This window comes from Chroicocephalus ridibundus, chromosome 15, assembly GCF_963924245.1.
Source record: "Chroicocephalus ridibundus chromosome 15, bChrRid1.1, whole genome shotgun sequence".
Taxonomy (NCBI): Eukaryota; Metazoa; Chordata; class Aves; order Charadriiformes; family Laridae; genus Chroicocephalus; species Chroicocephalus ridibundus.
This window is the reverse complement of record NC_086298.1, coordinates 6,426,485-6,443,983: the sequence shown is the minus strand read 5'-3', so window position 1 is coordinate 6,443,983 and position 17,499 is coordinate 6,426,485. Positions and strand designations below refer to the sequence as shown.

The 17,499-nt window shown below is 37.8% G+C and overlaps 1 protein-coding gene across 9 annotated transcripts in view; it reads right to left on the bottom strand.

Annotated features, from left to right (window-relative positions):
- SPTAN1 (spectrin alpha, non-erythrocytic 1) overlaps positions 1-17,499 on the bottom strand; it is a 52,450-nt gene that overhangs the window by 33,658 nt on the left and 1,293 nt on the right. For 8 of the 9 annotated variants that reach the window (XM_063352973.1, XM_063352977.1, XM_063352980.1 and 5 more), the window contains exons 1-11: positions 15,494-15,541; positions 9,800-10,039; positions 9,048-9,173; positions 6,585-6,725; positions 5,286-5,432; positions 4,530-4,663; positions 3,600-3,744; positions 3,351-3,505; positions 1,963-2,098; positions 1,316-1,417; positions 407-544 (exon numbers count right to left, since the gene is read on the bottom strand). In XM_063352973.1, coding sequence (XP_063209043.1) covers positions 407-544; positions 1,316-1,417; positions 1,963-2,098; positions 3,351-3,505; positions 3,600-3,744; positions 4,530-4,663; positions 5,286-5,432; positions 6,585-6,725; positions 9,048-9,173; positions 9,800-10,039; positions 15,494-15,526 — 1,497 coding nt within the window. In that variant the 5' untranslated portion in view covers positions 15,527-15,541. Of the gene's footprint in view, positions 1-406; positions 545-1,315; positions 1,418-1,962; positions 2,099-3,350; positions 3,506-3,599; positions 3,745-4,529; positions 4,664-5,285; positions 5,433-6,584; positions 6,726-9,047; positions 9,174-9,799; positions 10,040-15,493; positions 15,542-17,499 lie in introns of those variants that run through there. The other variant, XM_063352975.1, reaches the window with a different exon arrangement.

Sequence of the window (17,499 nt, the reverse complement as noted above, 5' to 3'; positions counted from 1 at the left end):
CTGCTCTAAGTTGACTCAAGCATGGCCAGTGATGCTTCTTACCATATCATATTATTGCAAAGTAAAGGATTATATACTGGGATGGTGTTCCCTGTATGCCTCTAATATCCAAAGGTTCTGAATAATAATTCTTTTCAGCTTCTTATTCAAACAGCATTTTACAAGAGTTAAACATACATAAAAGCAATCTCAAGCCAATGTGTCACAACGAATAGTTTCAGCATTAGATGGAAACGGTCATAGCAGCTTGGGCAGTCAGATAAATAACTCTGCACAGCCCCCTGCTCACTAGCGCGTGTTTAGTGGCAGTCACTGCCACTAGTAAATACCAATTGTGTAAGTCTACAGAAGACTAGCCAGAAATGAAAATCAACCATATCTGGAGAGTTCAAAGATATGCACTCACTTCTTGTTTGCTCATCCAGTTGTCAACTTGTTCAGTATCTCTGTAGAAAAGCTGCAGGTCCATGCACTGTTCATACTGCTGTCTACGAAGCTCCCATAGCTCTAGCAAGGCAGATCTTTCATCTGAGAGGATGGTCAGCTAACGGATTGGGAAGAAGAATATATAATAATTTTATTTAACAGTCTGGTTGATTGCCATCTCAATATAAAGTCAAGTTGTGACTCCAAAGAAGTGGTTGACACTGGACTGAAAACAACCTCCGGTGTAAAGAATCATTTTCCTGTTACTGGTATCATCCTCCTCATACAGGGCAAGTCTTTTCTCAGCTTACGAAGCTTGAGTAGTGGCTACAACCTTCTGACTTCAGTCAGAAACCTCTCCTTTTCCAAATTAAATCTACACAGAGATATTTAATAGGCAACCATTCTTTTTGCCTGCAGACCTACTTTTAAGAGAAGCTCTTCAGCAAACCATCCTGCTCTCTCAGCCTCTGAAATCTCTTTGGCCCACTCTCACAGCATTTGAACTGTCTGACTGACCAACGTTTCAATACACACTTCATGAGAGGCCCATCTAGTTTGAAAACTAGAATTTAGAAATACTAAATATTTACTGACACTTCTGATAATGCACCCAAACTTAGATAAGCCATTTTTCCTTTGGAGGAAAGATACGCTAGTAGTTCCTAATAGATAGTAATAATAGTCCTAATAGTTCCTACTAATAGATAGGCAGAAGCTGTCAATTTCAGAATGAAAAGCACATGTTACTTAAACACATGAAAAAAGCCCTGTAACCTACAGGGATGATACTTTGCAGCTTAGGATCTTAAGAAGAAATTAATTTTTAAATTAAGGGACACAAAAGCAAGAGACAAAATTCTTCTAGGAGCTCTTACTCTCAACTTACCTTTTCTTTAACTTCATCAGAAGCATAGTGCCCAGCAGCAAGCAAAGCCTGGCCGGACTCATCAGCAGATTTGAAGCTATCTTCATGGGCATCAATTTCTCCCTATGAAAGAGGATGCGAATAAGCTTTTACCAAAATTTATCTTAGAATAGAGTGTGAGAATATGAAAACTGCTATTGAAAGTAACACAGAGACAATAGTCTGGACACCTGAATGATAAACATTCCACTATCTTTAAATATGTTACACTTCGCATGAAAACTAGAATGAAACGTATTACAAGGTAAGTATAAATTCACATGTTAAAATGAAACTAAAGGCTGGTTTTAAGCTGCACTCTTTCTGCTTACTTACAGCAATTCCTCCTGATGGAGAACTAAAAAAGTTGTTAGTCCAACTGACTGATATCAGGTCTAATTATTTTTTATAAAACATTATCATAAGCGTTCTTAAATACTCACTTATTAGTGTATCTCTACTATCAAGAAACAAAGTAAAAAAATTAAATCAGGAGAGCAATCTAGTACTGGGTTGCATGATCAAAGGATTCTAGTGATACATCAGCAGTTCTGACTCAGAGACTGTGTTAAACATACAAATCAGTGCTTGAGTGCTGCTGACTGGATTTGGCTGTATAACCATGATACCTTATGTTCCTGATGTCTATCTAGAAGGGCTTCTGCTCCAGCCACGTCATTGGCGAGTTCATCAGCATTTATCAGAGCCTTCATCTCAGTCACCCAGCTGGTGAGGTCTCGGAAGTCTGCAAGAAAGCGCTGCAGCCTTAGGAAAGCAAAAGAAAAAATGGTTGGGAATAATTTATTTGCATAGTTTCTCCATCTTTACCCCAAAGAGAGGGTTACAAACATAAAAGCTGTTCCTCAGACAGAAATAAAACAAGACAATACCAAAATGCAATCACAATATTAAATAACTAAATATGCTCTCAATCAAAAAAAGCCTTTTAAAGTTAGGAAAATGCTAAGTTCAAAAATCAATTTCTCAAAGACGCGTTTTGCATATAACTTATATTGAAAGTAAAAGGAATATTCCTAACTACAAGCCTGTCTGTTGAAGACAACAGAAATTAAAAGATAGTTCTCAAGCAGAGTGTTTCAAGATAGCCCACACGACTGCTTCTGTCAACCACAACACAGTATGTGTGGGGGGGAACTGACAGAAAGTTTCAACTTCACATGCCTCAGCATTAGAACAAACAAACAAATTCTCAGATTCCTTTCAGCATGCCTTTACAGCTAGTGCCTTTGGCATGTGCGTAACACTTATCAGCAAAAGTGATCCGTTTCTGTTTCCCTTTTAAATTTGCTGTTGATTGATATAAAGAGATTATGATAGGGAAAGCAAATGAACAATGATTACTTGTGTGGGTCTCCACCACCATAAATCTTGCATCATGGGAGGGAACAGCAGAAAAACAAAACCAGAAAAGATGTAAACTAACCACCATATTAGGACTAGTTTCTTTTTAGTATGGCTTCTCAACAGATGCCTTTTCATAGACAACCAGGTTAGTATAGAAACAAAACTAGACAAAGACAAATCCTACAGCAACAAAGCAACTATCGCAGAAACAGGTATTTCATTTACTCTAGAGAATACATCAAACAATATACCATAATTCTGTCTTCATAGATAATTTTAAGGAATCTATAACGAACAGATTTGTAGTATGTGTATTAAAAAAACCCACAAAAACTAAAATATAGTCAGATAATTTACTTCAAAATGCAGGTATCAACTCAGATGGGAAAAAAAGCAAGTGTCCTAAAACATCAAGGTGTCTATTTTCATAATTGAGCCACATCCAGAGAAAGACTAAAAGCTGCAAGTGTTTATTTATCATATAAACATTTCTTTTACTACAAGAAGTTATGATTTAGTGAACGAGACTGCTTCTGAAAACACCAGAATCATCCCCAAATTTTGGAAACAGCATCCTTTGTTCTCCTCCCAAGAGCCCTCTGTCAAATTTGAATAAGGAAGAACAGTCATTTTGGTATGACAGCATTCCTACCTGTAGGAGTCATTAAGGCGAGCATGCCTCTCTGCTGCCAGAGTTCTGATCTGTTCCCAGTTGGCAATCAGCTCCTCCCGTTTCACTTGAATTTGAGAAGCATTTATTGGGTGAGATTGCTGCAAACGGTCAGCTTCTGCACAAAGGGCCTTAACCTAAACCCAGTCACAAACAGTGAGTAAGCTTCTAGCCTTTTACAAGCAGGTTACCTTGTTTAAATTGTAGGTGAAATGCATCTTGTTTAGGTACCTTATCTTCCAGAGCTGCAAGATCTCTTTCCAGGCCTTCGTGCTTACGCAATAAAGCCTGCACACTGGCTAAGTCTCTGCCAAAATCATCTGAGGCCATCAACTGCCCTTTCTCCTTAATCCAGCTGATTGTTTCATCCACATCCCTTCAAAACAAAGCACAAATTGAAAGAAGTCTATCTTGTATGGAAAAAAGAAGAAAGCAGTATGTTTTCCTGTATGTATGCCAGACATACTGGCATATAAATGCATATATATAAACACTGCAGCCAACTACAATCATCCCTTTAAAAAAAAAAAAACAAAACCAAAAACCAAACAACACAAACCACCCCCCCCAAAACCCTAAAAAATCAATTTATTTTTTTTAAATCTCAAAAAGCTTTGAAGCATATTGGCAGGCCATTCCTCAGATGGTGTCACCAGATGTGAATAAGGAATTACAGCACCACTGAGCACCATCACCTAGTAGTACCATTTCCTACTTTGGACCCTTCTCTGACTTAACTACAGCAAATCTCAAAATGCTGTAGATAAAAATGAGGATGCAGAGACACTGCTCAAAGATCTCCGGAACATTTGGACTGACATCCACCTGACAATAAACAAACACTCCTGTCCTAGATGAGCCTTAAAAGAATTGGGGCAAAAAGCCCTCAGAGGAAAGAGAAGCAAAGCTGCCATTGGCAAGAATGAACAAAACTGCCAAGTGTTGAAAAGCTGAATCAGAATGACTATTCTAAGGTAATTCTGAACAAGAAGAATCCATTCAAGAACAACAAGGTCCTCATTCTACAAGTCATGAGGAAGAGTAAAGCAAAAACGTAAGAGACAACAGTAGCTCTTCTCATAATGCTGTATGCAGCCGAATGCGTCATTAAACATCCACACAAACATTACACCACTTCAGCAGATCCAGCCAAGATCATACCTGTTGAAGCGCTGAACTTCAGCTGCCCCAAAGAGTTTTCCTTGCCTCTGAAGGGCAAGCCCCTTAAGTCGCTGCCAGCTTGCATTTACTTCATCCTGTTTGGACTTAATCAGTTCCTCTTCTGGGTGTTGTTCCTAGCAAGCAAAGAAAAAATGCTGTTTTCATATGTTCTGTGGTTTTACATCCATTAACAAAAAACTTGAAACACTGCTGCTTTTCAGGATATCAACTTATAGTAACTACTTTCCAGATGATCACTCAATTTGACAGTTTTCCTGAAACTTCACTACATAAACATTCAATACTCTTGCAGTAGTTTAAGTTTCCCTATGCACTAATTAGTCAACGGGAAGAGGGCTGTAAACAGAATCTTTTTTGTCTTGGAACACAATACTTCCTGCACTGTCTTAGTCCTTGATCAAGCCCCAGATGACATACCAGCAGACACATTAATCCTGGTTGTCCAAGGGGAAATACATTTAACCCAAAATATCACATTTTCTCTTACTAATCACTACTCCCCACGTTTTCAGGTACATTCTCAGCTGGGGCAGTTACTCAAGCTGTTCAGCAGAAGAACAAGTGAGTCAAGTGATGACCATTTAAGATTAAGATAGCCAAGGATCTAGGCACATGTACAGTGAAGCTTGAAGGACCGCTACCAAACCAGGGGGAAAAAAAGGAAGTTGCAGACAAAAGCTTGCTGTGTTATACCAGACCTGCCAAGAGTGATTTTCAACACATGGGAATGCCTACCTGGATAAGTTTGCCAGCAAACTGGTTCACTTCATTTACTCTCTCCTCATGAGCTGCAAGGTCTGTCTGGAACTCTTCAAACTTCTTTTGTAAAACCTCAACATGCTCCAAGTCCTGCCCAAGCTCTTCTGAGGTCACTATTGCTTCCTATCATATTGAGAAAAAAAACCCTCAATTTCAGTATAACATATGGAAAATCACTACTAAAAATGAGGAAGCAAACCGTCCTAATTTTGAATAGGTCAAAGACAGTTACTCTGTCTAAAGTCAGATTTAAAACCACAGTTTCCGCCATTAAACTCCACTACCCCCCACCCCCCTCCCAATGTCCTTCCATTATTGCAGAAAATATGCAAGATCACTACAGGTATTATTTTTTCATCTTGCTTGCTTTTATTCATTTTTTAAATTATTGAATATAACCAATTATACTCTCCTGTTTTCTGTTTTGAGCATGATGATCACTATTACAACAACCTAAATTACTGAAAGAAAATACGCACAGAAGAAACGATACTTTTAAAACTACAAAATAATTGCCCACGCTATTTCAGAGTACACACAGTGACTAGAATTTGTTTACATTTTTAGATTTTTTATGGACATTTGCTGTAGGCTTCTGATGCAAGATTTCTTTATGAAAAGTGCACCGTCACACTCAGTAACAGTTATGCAGGGTTTACAGTTTGAACCCACTGTGACACAAAATAGCAAACCATCATTAAGAAAACCTGTATGATCATTTTGTGGCTTTTTTTTTTCTTGATAATGTGGTTTGTGGTCTGTTTCCTCAGAGTTCAAAGAATCAAGAGCCAACAGTTCTCTTGCAGCAAGTGTCCTTACAACGTATATCTAAAGATATTCCAATCATTAAGTAATTACGTACACACTGCTTGCTGGTTAGGCCGACCACTTTCTATAACAGATCATTTAGAGCATTTATAAAAACATTTGCTTGTACATGTTGTAGATTTCCCTTACAGGAAACTTCAATTTGATTACCATGAGAAATATGAAGGTCTCCTCAAAGCAAAGAAAGAATTGAATAAGTTTAACTATGCTCTCCAACATGGAGGCTTCCTCCCTTAGTCTAGAACGTTGGGTTTTTTCAGGGCAGCAAAAGAAAGAATAGTAGTTTGCATACCTACTGCTTACACAAGATGAATAATCTAAATAAAACGTACAGGTGCCTTTAAAAGCTCTCTGTGACTACCTGAACTCAAGCAACCATCCGTTGATAGAAAATTTCCACAAAAGCACATCAAATTTCCCTTCAAGTAAAGGCAGGTAATAATATACCTTGTCATTGATCCAGTCCAAGACATCTTCACATTCCCGTAAGTATTGCACCAGCTTCTGTGCTTGCAACAATTTGACTCCCTTCTCCCTCATCTTCTCCAACAGTAATTCCCATAGTCGGTGCAGCTCCTGCAGCCGAGTCTAGAACCATAGGATGTTGTTATTAAAATCCAATACCAGAGAAAATTAGATTTATTCCCTTCCTGACCTTAACAAAAGATATCTTTTTCCAAAGATGTATATCCTAAACTTTACTTTAGACAAAGGGTGGACAAAACTCATAACAATTTCATCTCCAATCATTAGTTTTCATATGATGTAAAGTGATGTAACAGCACAAAATTAGAAATTACTGAATGGAGTATTTACATACTTGTTATTAATTAATGAAGCTATCAAATAGTTATGTTTACACAACTGTTTATCTCAACTATTTTGAGATAAAATTTGATTTAAATTCTATGCTAGTGTGAAGTCAGACCAAAAGTTTGCTGCTATCCTCTTCAAATGTTCAGTCTTTTACATGGAAGTCAACTCCCAATAAGTGAATCTCATCTTTATTTTGGGATTTATTTTTATTTAAGACCACACATTTTGTTTGAAGTCAAATTTGTGACACTTTACAGTACTTTAACGATTTCTCTTAGCACTAGTTAGTTAATATATTTAGCCAACATTGTTAAGTAACATAATACTGAAATACTAGGAGTAATTACTAGTTTTAATATTGAGTTTCTCTCTGGCTGCACTTTGCCTTTCAAAACTGTTGGGTGCAACCATAAATTTTATAGACAATTAAAAGAACAACCACACTCCCACACAGAAACACAACTTGCAAAACAGGAAAGTATCTGCTCCACCCATCATCTATAACGCTTTGCTCATCGAGATCTGAAACTTGAAAGTCACGCTAGAGAAGCTTTTGAACATCCAGCATGGGTGGATACCCATTTAATCCCTTTAGAAAGTTCAGTTAGGTAGGTTTCAAGGGAGGAAAGGGCTCACACAACACCGCTTCCTAGCACTGCCCAAAAAGATAGTGCAAATTGTCAACGAAGGAAGAAAGAAGACGTTGCAGAAAGAAGTTGCACTGCACAGCCAGAAGTTTCACCTACTCGTATGTGGAACCCAACTTGGGTAGCTGTTACTATTGGGCGCTGTGCGGTCCGGTATGGCGTGAAAGACTGAACCATTAAAAGGCAAATTACCACTCCAAACAGAACACAAATAGCAACTTATATTGAGAGGCTAAGACACAGTATTATTTAAGACCACTCAACTACAAAGCTTTTTTTTTTTCCCCCCCCTATTTGTGGTAAAGATTATAGGATTACAATGAGATTTCTAAAATAATTTCTAAGATTACCTTAGGGTTTTTTTATTATATAATGTATTTTTAAAAAATGCTGCTTTTCCTAGTTGCAATGAAATAATGAACATGTCAGTTAAGAGTTCTCCTTTTGCCCAGAAACAGCAGATTTAAGAAAGTGAGTCCTAGAGAAGAAAACCAAGTGTATACTGGTGGGATATGCGCATGTATGCATATACACTAACATAGCCAGAGAAAAATGAGAATACATAGGAGTAAAACACAAGTCAAATTATTGCTTAAAATTTTCAGTTTGCTCAGACTTTTTAAAACATTAATAATCACTCAAATACTGTAAAATGTAAGCCTATCTAGTATAGCAGCAAAGATTTTAAAAACACATTTGTCATTGCATTACACAGGTTGGGAGATTTAGAGAGAAAATAAAAAACAACAGTAGATCTCGGAAAAGGATTTGAAGAAAGCTTACTGTCTGTTACTGAGGAAGCAGCTGTCATAAGAGATGTTCATTGCTGGATAAACAGAGCAGACAGAGCACTGCATTTGGAGCTCACAGAAAAAGCCATGGAACGTGAATTAGAAGAGATTCAAACACATGGCCAGCACAACTTAACCAGAAAGTAAAGATCGCTAGAGACCTGATCTGACCCAGAGCACACAGAAATTAGATGTCCGAAGTTTACTGGTATGGTTGCTTGTGTTACTTATAAATATTACTGCAGAAAATCTATATATCAGAAAAAAAAAAAAGCAGTCAACATCCCTGACACCAGGCCTTGTGAATTTGCTGCTTCTTAATATCGCACCATCCTGGGAAGAACCACAAATATAATTATTTGCCTTGTGACTTTCAAACATTTTTGAATTACTGGTGATTTTCCAGTCCAAGCTCCTGGACTCCACTGGCAGATAGTTCACCTCAGAACTGGATCCAAAAAAAGATATGAGCTGGGTGCTCGTGAAATAAAAGTATCTGCAGACTTTACAAATACTAATTCTTTTGTGATTTCACTAATCAAATACCTGTAGAATTTTAAAAAGTGTTTTAGCATATAGAGCTATCTGTGCAATCTGCACAAAGTGTTTAAGGAAAAGCCTGTAAGAGGGGAAAAAAAAAAAGTTTTAAAACTCACTCTTATGGTTTCGGATGCAAAATGGCCTTCATTAATCATCTGATTTCCAGTCTCATCCAGTTTAATGATAGCCCCTGAATTGGCCTGCACCTCAGCTTCAAAGGCTTGGTGCTTCTGCAGCTTCCCCTACAAGTAAAACATCAAAGAACGTGACTGAGATTTGATGCACAGCCCTCCTCCACATTTCGCAGCATCAAGATTTTTAGTGTATTTTATGCATATTCAGTACCAACAAACAAACAATAAAACAGCACAGTTGAAATCATAGCTGTACCATATGTTTCACGGGTGGATTCAAACATCTCCATTTTAGTTATTTCATTATTGTGTTAGCTCTTGTACACCGGAGTGTCCAAACATCTGAGAACCCATCAGCTAGTTCCACCCACACAAGTTAATTTTCTACAAATATCATTTTTTGTGGAAGCAATGAGTTAATTCACATTTATTTAACAGAGCCAAAGCGTCCAACAAATTCTAGGATTGAGGAAAGTCGGTTTTATACTACATTGCACTGAGTAACTTTTTCTATGCTGATTTAGCATCTAATCCATTACTAGAAATATTCCAATTATATCAGCAAAGAAACCAGGCTTTTGAAGAACACTTTGCAAGGCCGTGCGTATTTGCATACATCTTTCTTCACCACTCTTAGATCAAGTTACATTTCTGTGTTTGTTCTGTCTATCCCAGTTGACCTGGTACGCCCGAATATTAATAGTACAGGAACATAAAATGGCAGTAGGACTTGCCTGTAAATTGCTTGGGTCTTTGTAATTTTCATCAGATGCTATCTGCAGTTTCTCTTGGATCCATTTTTCAAGCTCATCTGCATCACGCTGGAAAAACTGGAATCGATAGGAATCTTCAAGTTTTTGGCGCCTTAGAGAAGATAATTCCTTGAACCTGTGGTAACGGTCCAAAACTTGTTGACGCCTTTCTTGGATATCTTCTGCCGTTTCCAACACTTTTACACCGCTCGGATCCATTTTCTGAAAGCCAAAAAAAACCCCATTTTGTTTGTATTATAAAACAATGGTAGGGTAGGAAGGGATCCATGAAAGAAAAACCTGCTTTTTTAAACTTCCTGTGGTTTACTTACAGTCTTACTCTGTGTGTGCGGGTATGTATATAAAAATATAAATATTATGCATATAATGTATATGTTTACTTACAGTCTTACTCTGTGTGTGCAGGTATGTATATAAAAATATAAATATTATACATATAAATAAAGAAATGCTCACTTTAAGAGAAAATAATGGGAAAGGAATATTTACAAAGACATCATTTAACATCTACTTGTTTTGGAAAAATATGGCTGCAGTCATATAAAGGCCAAGTCATCTCGAACTGTAGCATGCAAGTGTCTAATACAAATGTTAAAAACGTGTTTCTGTGCACATAAATATATTTAGATATACAGACATAAAATGTTTCCTGTACAACATATAAGATCTGGAAACATTTTATTTAAAATACTCAATACAGATCAACTAAAGTAAGAATATTACTATTCTTTAAACAACAGCTACCTGGTCCACATAAGTACGTATATCTACATATCTATATATATTATATACGGATGCACATGCACACTTCTGTCTGTGTGATGCATCTGCCCTCTGTTTTCTCACACAATTAAAAGAAGGTACAACCCCACCCCACCACTCCCTACATAACCTTTCAAAAGCCAATACAAAGGCTCACAGTGCTTCACAGTTCTGACCTTGGACAAGGTGGTCAAGGAGCATTTCGTGTAACTGGTGATCTTGTTCTGACCACTTTGACCGAAAATCCTTATGTATTGCGTTATATACTAAAACCTGTTACTGTTACCACAGATAGCAAAGAACTGACTACTGTTCTGCTTTATCTCCTTTCCATTAAAATTGGGATAACCTTTAATTTTCAGTTCCTAAACTTTCAACAAGCAATCTGATTTTCAATGAGATCTGTGCATTAGAACATAACTGCAACACAAATTTAAAAAGTAGTATCATTATTGTCATCGGAGTTTGGATATTTACCCGTTTATTTGACAACTCACTCTGCATATCAAGAAACTGTTGCAACAAACACTCCATGCTTGAACAATTATGCAATTAATGTCTTGATGTACAAGTGTTTACATGTATAGCTCCCTAAATGCTTTTATTATAAATTCTGTAAGCATCAAGTTAAATGTACTTCCCATCAATTCTATCAAAGATAGGGAAGAAACCCAGCCTACAACTGCATACTAAAAGGCACAGGCAATCTCTTAAAAAAACACTGTTAAATATTAAATTGTTATTTAGTCATTGGTTAGCCACATGCTTTAATTAGACATGTATCTTGCATAATTGTATGAAAAACTCCACAGGTTGGAAAGGGATCTATATGGCCATGTTTTCTGTTTGGTTTCCAAGCACTTGTAAAGGGACCATCTGATAGAAAGGAACATATGGGGGCGAATTCACACATTCCTGAGCTCTCTTCCAACAGTCCCACCCTGCGAGAGCTCAGCCGTTTCAGCAGCAGTTGTTACTCCCGTGAACTCTGAGCCCCAACTGCATTGCGGCAATTTAAGGAAGGAAAGAAAATTCAGCTTTGCTTTCTCTTCCAGGCCTGGGCGTTGCGTTCATTACCGTCAAAAGAGGGCAAGAAAAAAAAAACAACAAACAAAACAGCCAGTCTGTGTAGACTGTATTATATAAATGAACTCCAGGTTTCATCTGGCAGTGGTACCAAAGGCTCCACTTGATTAGTGTATCTGAGTATTAAAAGATCAAAACCCTGAACATAACTTGAGCTCAACTACAGATCCGTTTGCCTGAGGAAGCAGCTGTTTTCTCAAGCCCTGTTTCAAACAGCTTTTCCCCACCAGGAGAGCAAGTTATTGCTAAAACCTCCCCTTCCTGTGCTGTCACACTGTGTTTGAATTCCAACAACACTTCTTTTAAACCAAATTGTTTTCAGGAATAACAAAGCGGCAGTTAGTCTAAATGTACCACACCACTGTAGCCTGTCTCTATGCTTATTCTGGTTATGAGCATTACCAGGAGAAAATGCAATCCTAGTTAGTCTCTGGAACGCTGTACAGTCTTTTGCTGTCAATTATATTTCAGTATCAGAAATAACCTCCACAGCCCAAGTGATTTTAAATCACGTTAAATTATTAAATTATTTAAATTATTCAAAAAATTAAATTATTAAATTATTTAACATTAAAAAAAACCCCCAACAAACAGAAGACCTGCTGTAATTTAGCCTAGTAGCTGGTTTGCCTCTCACCACACAAGTCATGCAATCTGGCTCATCTTTTTGCTAGAATTCGTTAAAAGAAAGGCTCCTTTTATAGCTACAGTAAGTCAAGCTAGTCAATTGTAAAAGAAGTGCTTTGGTCTAGCAATAATAGACTGTTCTTTCCTGCAGCGGATCAGCTGACGTCAGCAAGTCTGTGCTCTGCCAGAGCGCCATCAGCAGTCACCGGGGAGCTCTGAACTCAAAAGTCATCGATGCTGCAGAATGATGCAGTCCACCACCGGCGCTCTCACGCTCCAGCTGCGGTACCCCCCTTGAATACGAAGCAGCTCCCCGAGACAGTTGTAAAGCTTCTTGGTTCAACTACATCACTGAAAGGCAGCTACAATACACCCCGAGCAAGAGAAGTGCCAACAAGAAGTTGCGCTTTATGTTTTTAACGTGAAAAACATAGCTTATATTGGGACATACGCAAATGCCCCGATAACTGGCCTCGTCCCCAGCCCTGTGCACATCGCTGCTGCCGCCAGCCCCTCCCAGCGCAGGCTGTGCCGGCTGATAAGGTCGGACAGAGCGAAGCTTCCAGGCGGTGCTGGCAGAACGACACCATCCGGCTCTGACCCACTGCCTCGGCCCTCCCGACAGCCCCAGAAGGCAACATCGCCAACACGGCCCCAAACCAGCACATCTTAACTGTCCCGAAGGCATTCAATACTGTACTTTGATGTTGTAAGACTAACTTTAAAAAGCCACTCATCAGCTTATGTCTAACTAAAAAAATAATCAGAAATGCTTCTTCGCACTGTACTGTTGTGGTGGTATTTTTTCAAAAAAAAAAAAAAAGCCAACAAAAAGATGATATACATTTAAGACAAAAAAAACCCCAATCTAAAATCAGCCTAAGAAGATTAGCCTTCCCCAGACAATACAAATTATACAAAGAGTACACTAAAATTTGCATGGGAATATACAACTGCAGATATTTACAGACACTGCAGTGCAACAGCGATGATGTCAGCAACATCATTCAAGTTCGGGAAACAGCAGTATCGAGGTGGGTTAAACAGGAATTACAGCGCTGCCACCGGGGCGCACACACATAAGAGCTGTCAGCATTTCCCTTACCAAAACGTGTTATCTGGGATTTAAAAACTCGAATGTAAAATACACACAGCACTGTACAGAAGATTTTAGCATATTTTTAAGAATAATTCCATGAAGCTTAAAGAATTAAACTACTTTGCCTGAAAAGCAATCAGATATCAGTATATAAAGATCGCTATCTTAAGATGGAGTAAAATAATGACTTTCTGTTAAGATGAGTCCTGATGTGTGTTACGTATATTCAGCATACGTGACCCTAGTAACAGCCTGTAATATGAGCACTTTCCCTATCAAAACACTCCCTGCTTCTCAAGTATACACACACGAGCAGCTTGATGCGTTTTTTTGCATTCATCAATATTACACATCCTAAGCCTTGTCAAAAGAGCATTTATTGGCTGCTTTTTCTCCTGGGAAATGGGAATGGATTTCTGATCTTTTTTCTTTAAGCAAAAAAATTTGAATTCTAATATTGGATGTGAAAATAACCTTCAAAAGGGAAGGACATGAAAGAAAAAAAACAACATACACTTTTCCTTCCAACTTTCATTTCTTCCGTTCACAGCTTCCTCAAAAGGCTAGGGGAGAAGTAAGCCACTATGTACGTCTCAAACACAAAAACACGACTGCTGAGTTTAGAGCTAAGTTAGTAGGTGCTAGTATTGCAGGTAAATAAAAGACAGTCCTTCTGAAAGGTATGCACAGCACTGGCTCCTGCTCCTGTGAAGGGAACTTCATGAGCATAGTGTTAAGAAAAAGTAACGGAAAGATGTCACATCATGTACCCCACACTAGAGATTTAAAACTCTACTGAGACAAAATTTAAATCTACAAAATGAAGAAATATTAAGGGCGGACTATGCGCAGCAGAACCCTGCGTCCAAATACTCCTGGTTTCTGTTAAGGAAGGTCACCTACAGCCTCAAGCCTCTACAAATTCCAAGCCAGAAAAATAAGTCAAGTGCTGCAGTACAAAAACCCAAGATGTGTTGAAGTCGCTGCTTAATGCCGTAGTCTCATACAGACTAACCGCTGCACAGGTAAAATTCAAACCCACCCCAAATTTAAGTAAGTATTGCAGGGACACAAGATACTGCAGCATTAAAAGAAAAAAGAAAGGTAAATTATTTGAACTAAAACAGGCTGCCAAGCTAGTGATTCGGGCTGATGTTTGTGCAGAGCCTTAACTATGCACTTTCAGAATATGGAAGACGATTAAAGACCTGTTCATTTTTAGGCATTTAGTCTTAGAATTTTAATTCCACTATTCAAAGAAAAGCAGCTGAATTGCCGATCTGAAATTGGTGCCTTTATGTACAAGGGTTTTTTTGGCTTTGTTTTGTTCTTAATATCACCACAGACCTTTGATAAAACTATGCAGTGCTGGCAAGGGCTGCACTCTGCCGAGACTCCTGAGAAAGCAAATTACCTTGACTGCATTGCAGAAATGCAGAGTTTACAGGTAATGTGATATTATATAATGAATCCCAGCATTTTCCATTCTCATTTGCTATCTTTTCATCGTAATTTTAATTGTAGTATAAACATTTACATTACTATAATTTCCAAATAAAATCTAGTTGCTTGTATTACCTAGTTGAAGTTTGATCCATACATCCTATTTATTTTACCATCCCTGAACGGAAAACACCGCAGATGTATAAACAGTTACACCACAACAATATGAGGATTATAAATTTGTGCAAGTGGATGGAACAGGAACCAAAGCCCACTTCAAATGCATAGTATTCTGCGATGTAAATCACATCATCGTTGATTTTTAGATGCTATAAAGTAAAAACATATTGCACAAGTACTTTTTAAAACAAAAATCTCTTAGAAAATTAATCCACATCAAAACCCAATCATACTGAATTATAACAACTACAAAATGCTCACACATCATGCATCACAGACAGAAATTAGGAAATTCAAAGTATTAAAGGAAAGACACATCAGACTCAACACTGAAGTACAAACAAAGCACCTGCTAGATAGAACAAACTCTCAAATAGATGTTTTTTTGTTACAAATAGGTCATGGCAATAAAGGCAGGCAAGTATGGTGATGACACTTCATGCATTACGTAAAAATACCTGGACTTTGACTTTACGAAACGATGACAACATGATGGAGGAATGTAGAGTCTAAAAGGGAGGGGGAAATCAAGATAACATTCAACTAATGACTAGCGTAAGGACATGGCTTCATTCTTTTTTTTTTTTTTCCCCTAAATACATATTCCATCACAGTACATGTTCCATACTTTCCTTTTCGTTCCTTGCCACATACAGCAATTTGGCATTATTGTTGCGCAAGCTACTACGAGCAACAGACCTCCCCATGCAAAAAGGGTTACAAATATCAACAGGAAAACCTATATTAATTTGGTATGTACTAAGCTTTCCAGTTAGTCTAAAAAAAATACTACCATAATCTGAAGGTCAAAACAGAAAGAAAGTTATCTGGACTTGGCAAATGACACTTCCTGCTACAAAGTAATCAAGTAGCATGGCTTAATTTAAAGACACAAACTCAATAAGGTTTTGAATGTAATTATCTACAACGATTTTTACTTTCAATTACCTCAGTAAAAAAAACCAGACAAGTAGCAGTTGCAACAGAAGGTATTTTTTTGAGATGGCTAATTATGCATCTGTTAAGTGTATCTAACCCACTGAATTTTTAACTGAAGATTTCCTTGCCTCCCCTAACGCTACGTTTTGCCCATGAGTATGCTGCAAACCCTGAAGCAGCTCATGGACAACCGCAGTTACGTGCCTTTGTGCCAGCTGAAGCTAGTGCGTATCTCTGGTGGCATTTGCATAGCTTAATGTGTATCAATTGCAGCAGTGAGAAGGCAGCTTGCCACTCCATTTGATCCATGGTCAGCTATGGAGCACAATGCTGGACTGCGCTTGGCAATCTCCATCCACAGCATCTGCAGCCTGCTCCACCCCATTTTTCTACTGCCTACACTCCAGGGACAAATGGAAAAAACAAACTCCCACACTATACTAACATGCAGTGGAAAAAAGGGAGGAATTCGTATTATTTCCTCCAATACTAGGGAAGCAATTAGTTGCCCCCCAAAAGTAATGCATTTATGAATAAAACAATTACAACCCCATAAATGCATTAAGTAGATTAAAAATAAGGCAGCAAAGATACTAAGATATTTCCTTGAAATTACTAAGGTTAGTTATAAATGTAACAGTTGAGAAATAGGAATTTCACACCAAGAGGTACCACCCTGTCTCAAGAGACTGAAGGCTGCTCCTACCTTTCTGCAGGAGAAAAATATGTAAAAAACAGTTAAAAGTCAGTCTTTGACATTGACCATTTTTGTTATCGTTGATACCTTTTTTTTTGTTATTAAAAAAGCCCAACCACAAATATGTTTGCTAACTTCATCAACTATGGATCTCATAAAGCATAACATCTAAATCTGATTTTAAGCTAAAATTTCTATTTCAATCCGACCAGTATGGATGTATCTTTTTTTCAACAGGAATGAAGATAAATTACTTCTTGCGAACAACATAACCTGCTATCTCAGTTCAAGCATTTTCCACAGCTTAACAATTTCATTACTACAGCTACAGATCCTGCACACAATGCAGCAGAAAATATCCCATTTTCAATCTTTTGTTGATTATTTTCTCTGCACAATTTATAAGGAAAGACAGATGAAGACTTCACAGAAGAACTCACTGCTAGTTTTATTTAAATGCATAAAAATCATACAGTGGGATTTAATATTTGTTTTGAACAAATCTAAATCCCTGACCAAGGCCTTCCAGTGAATACAATCATCAGAATCTTCTGGCACTTTGCTGAAAACAAAATACCAAAAGAAAATGGATTATGTTTTTTCCAGAAAGAAACAGAACCATTTCAGGCTGAGTTAGGCTTTTTTGGTTGCTTATTTCCCCCCCCCCCCGTAATGTGTTCATTCGCCATCTCCAGACAACTGCTCTTAAGAATCTATTTAAATATGTATGAAAGACTGCTCAATAGTCACGTACATTTTTGACTGGAACATGTAGCTGTTTTATGACAAAATAGCTACTAAAAATCCTGAACAGTCACCACGGATCTG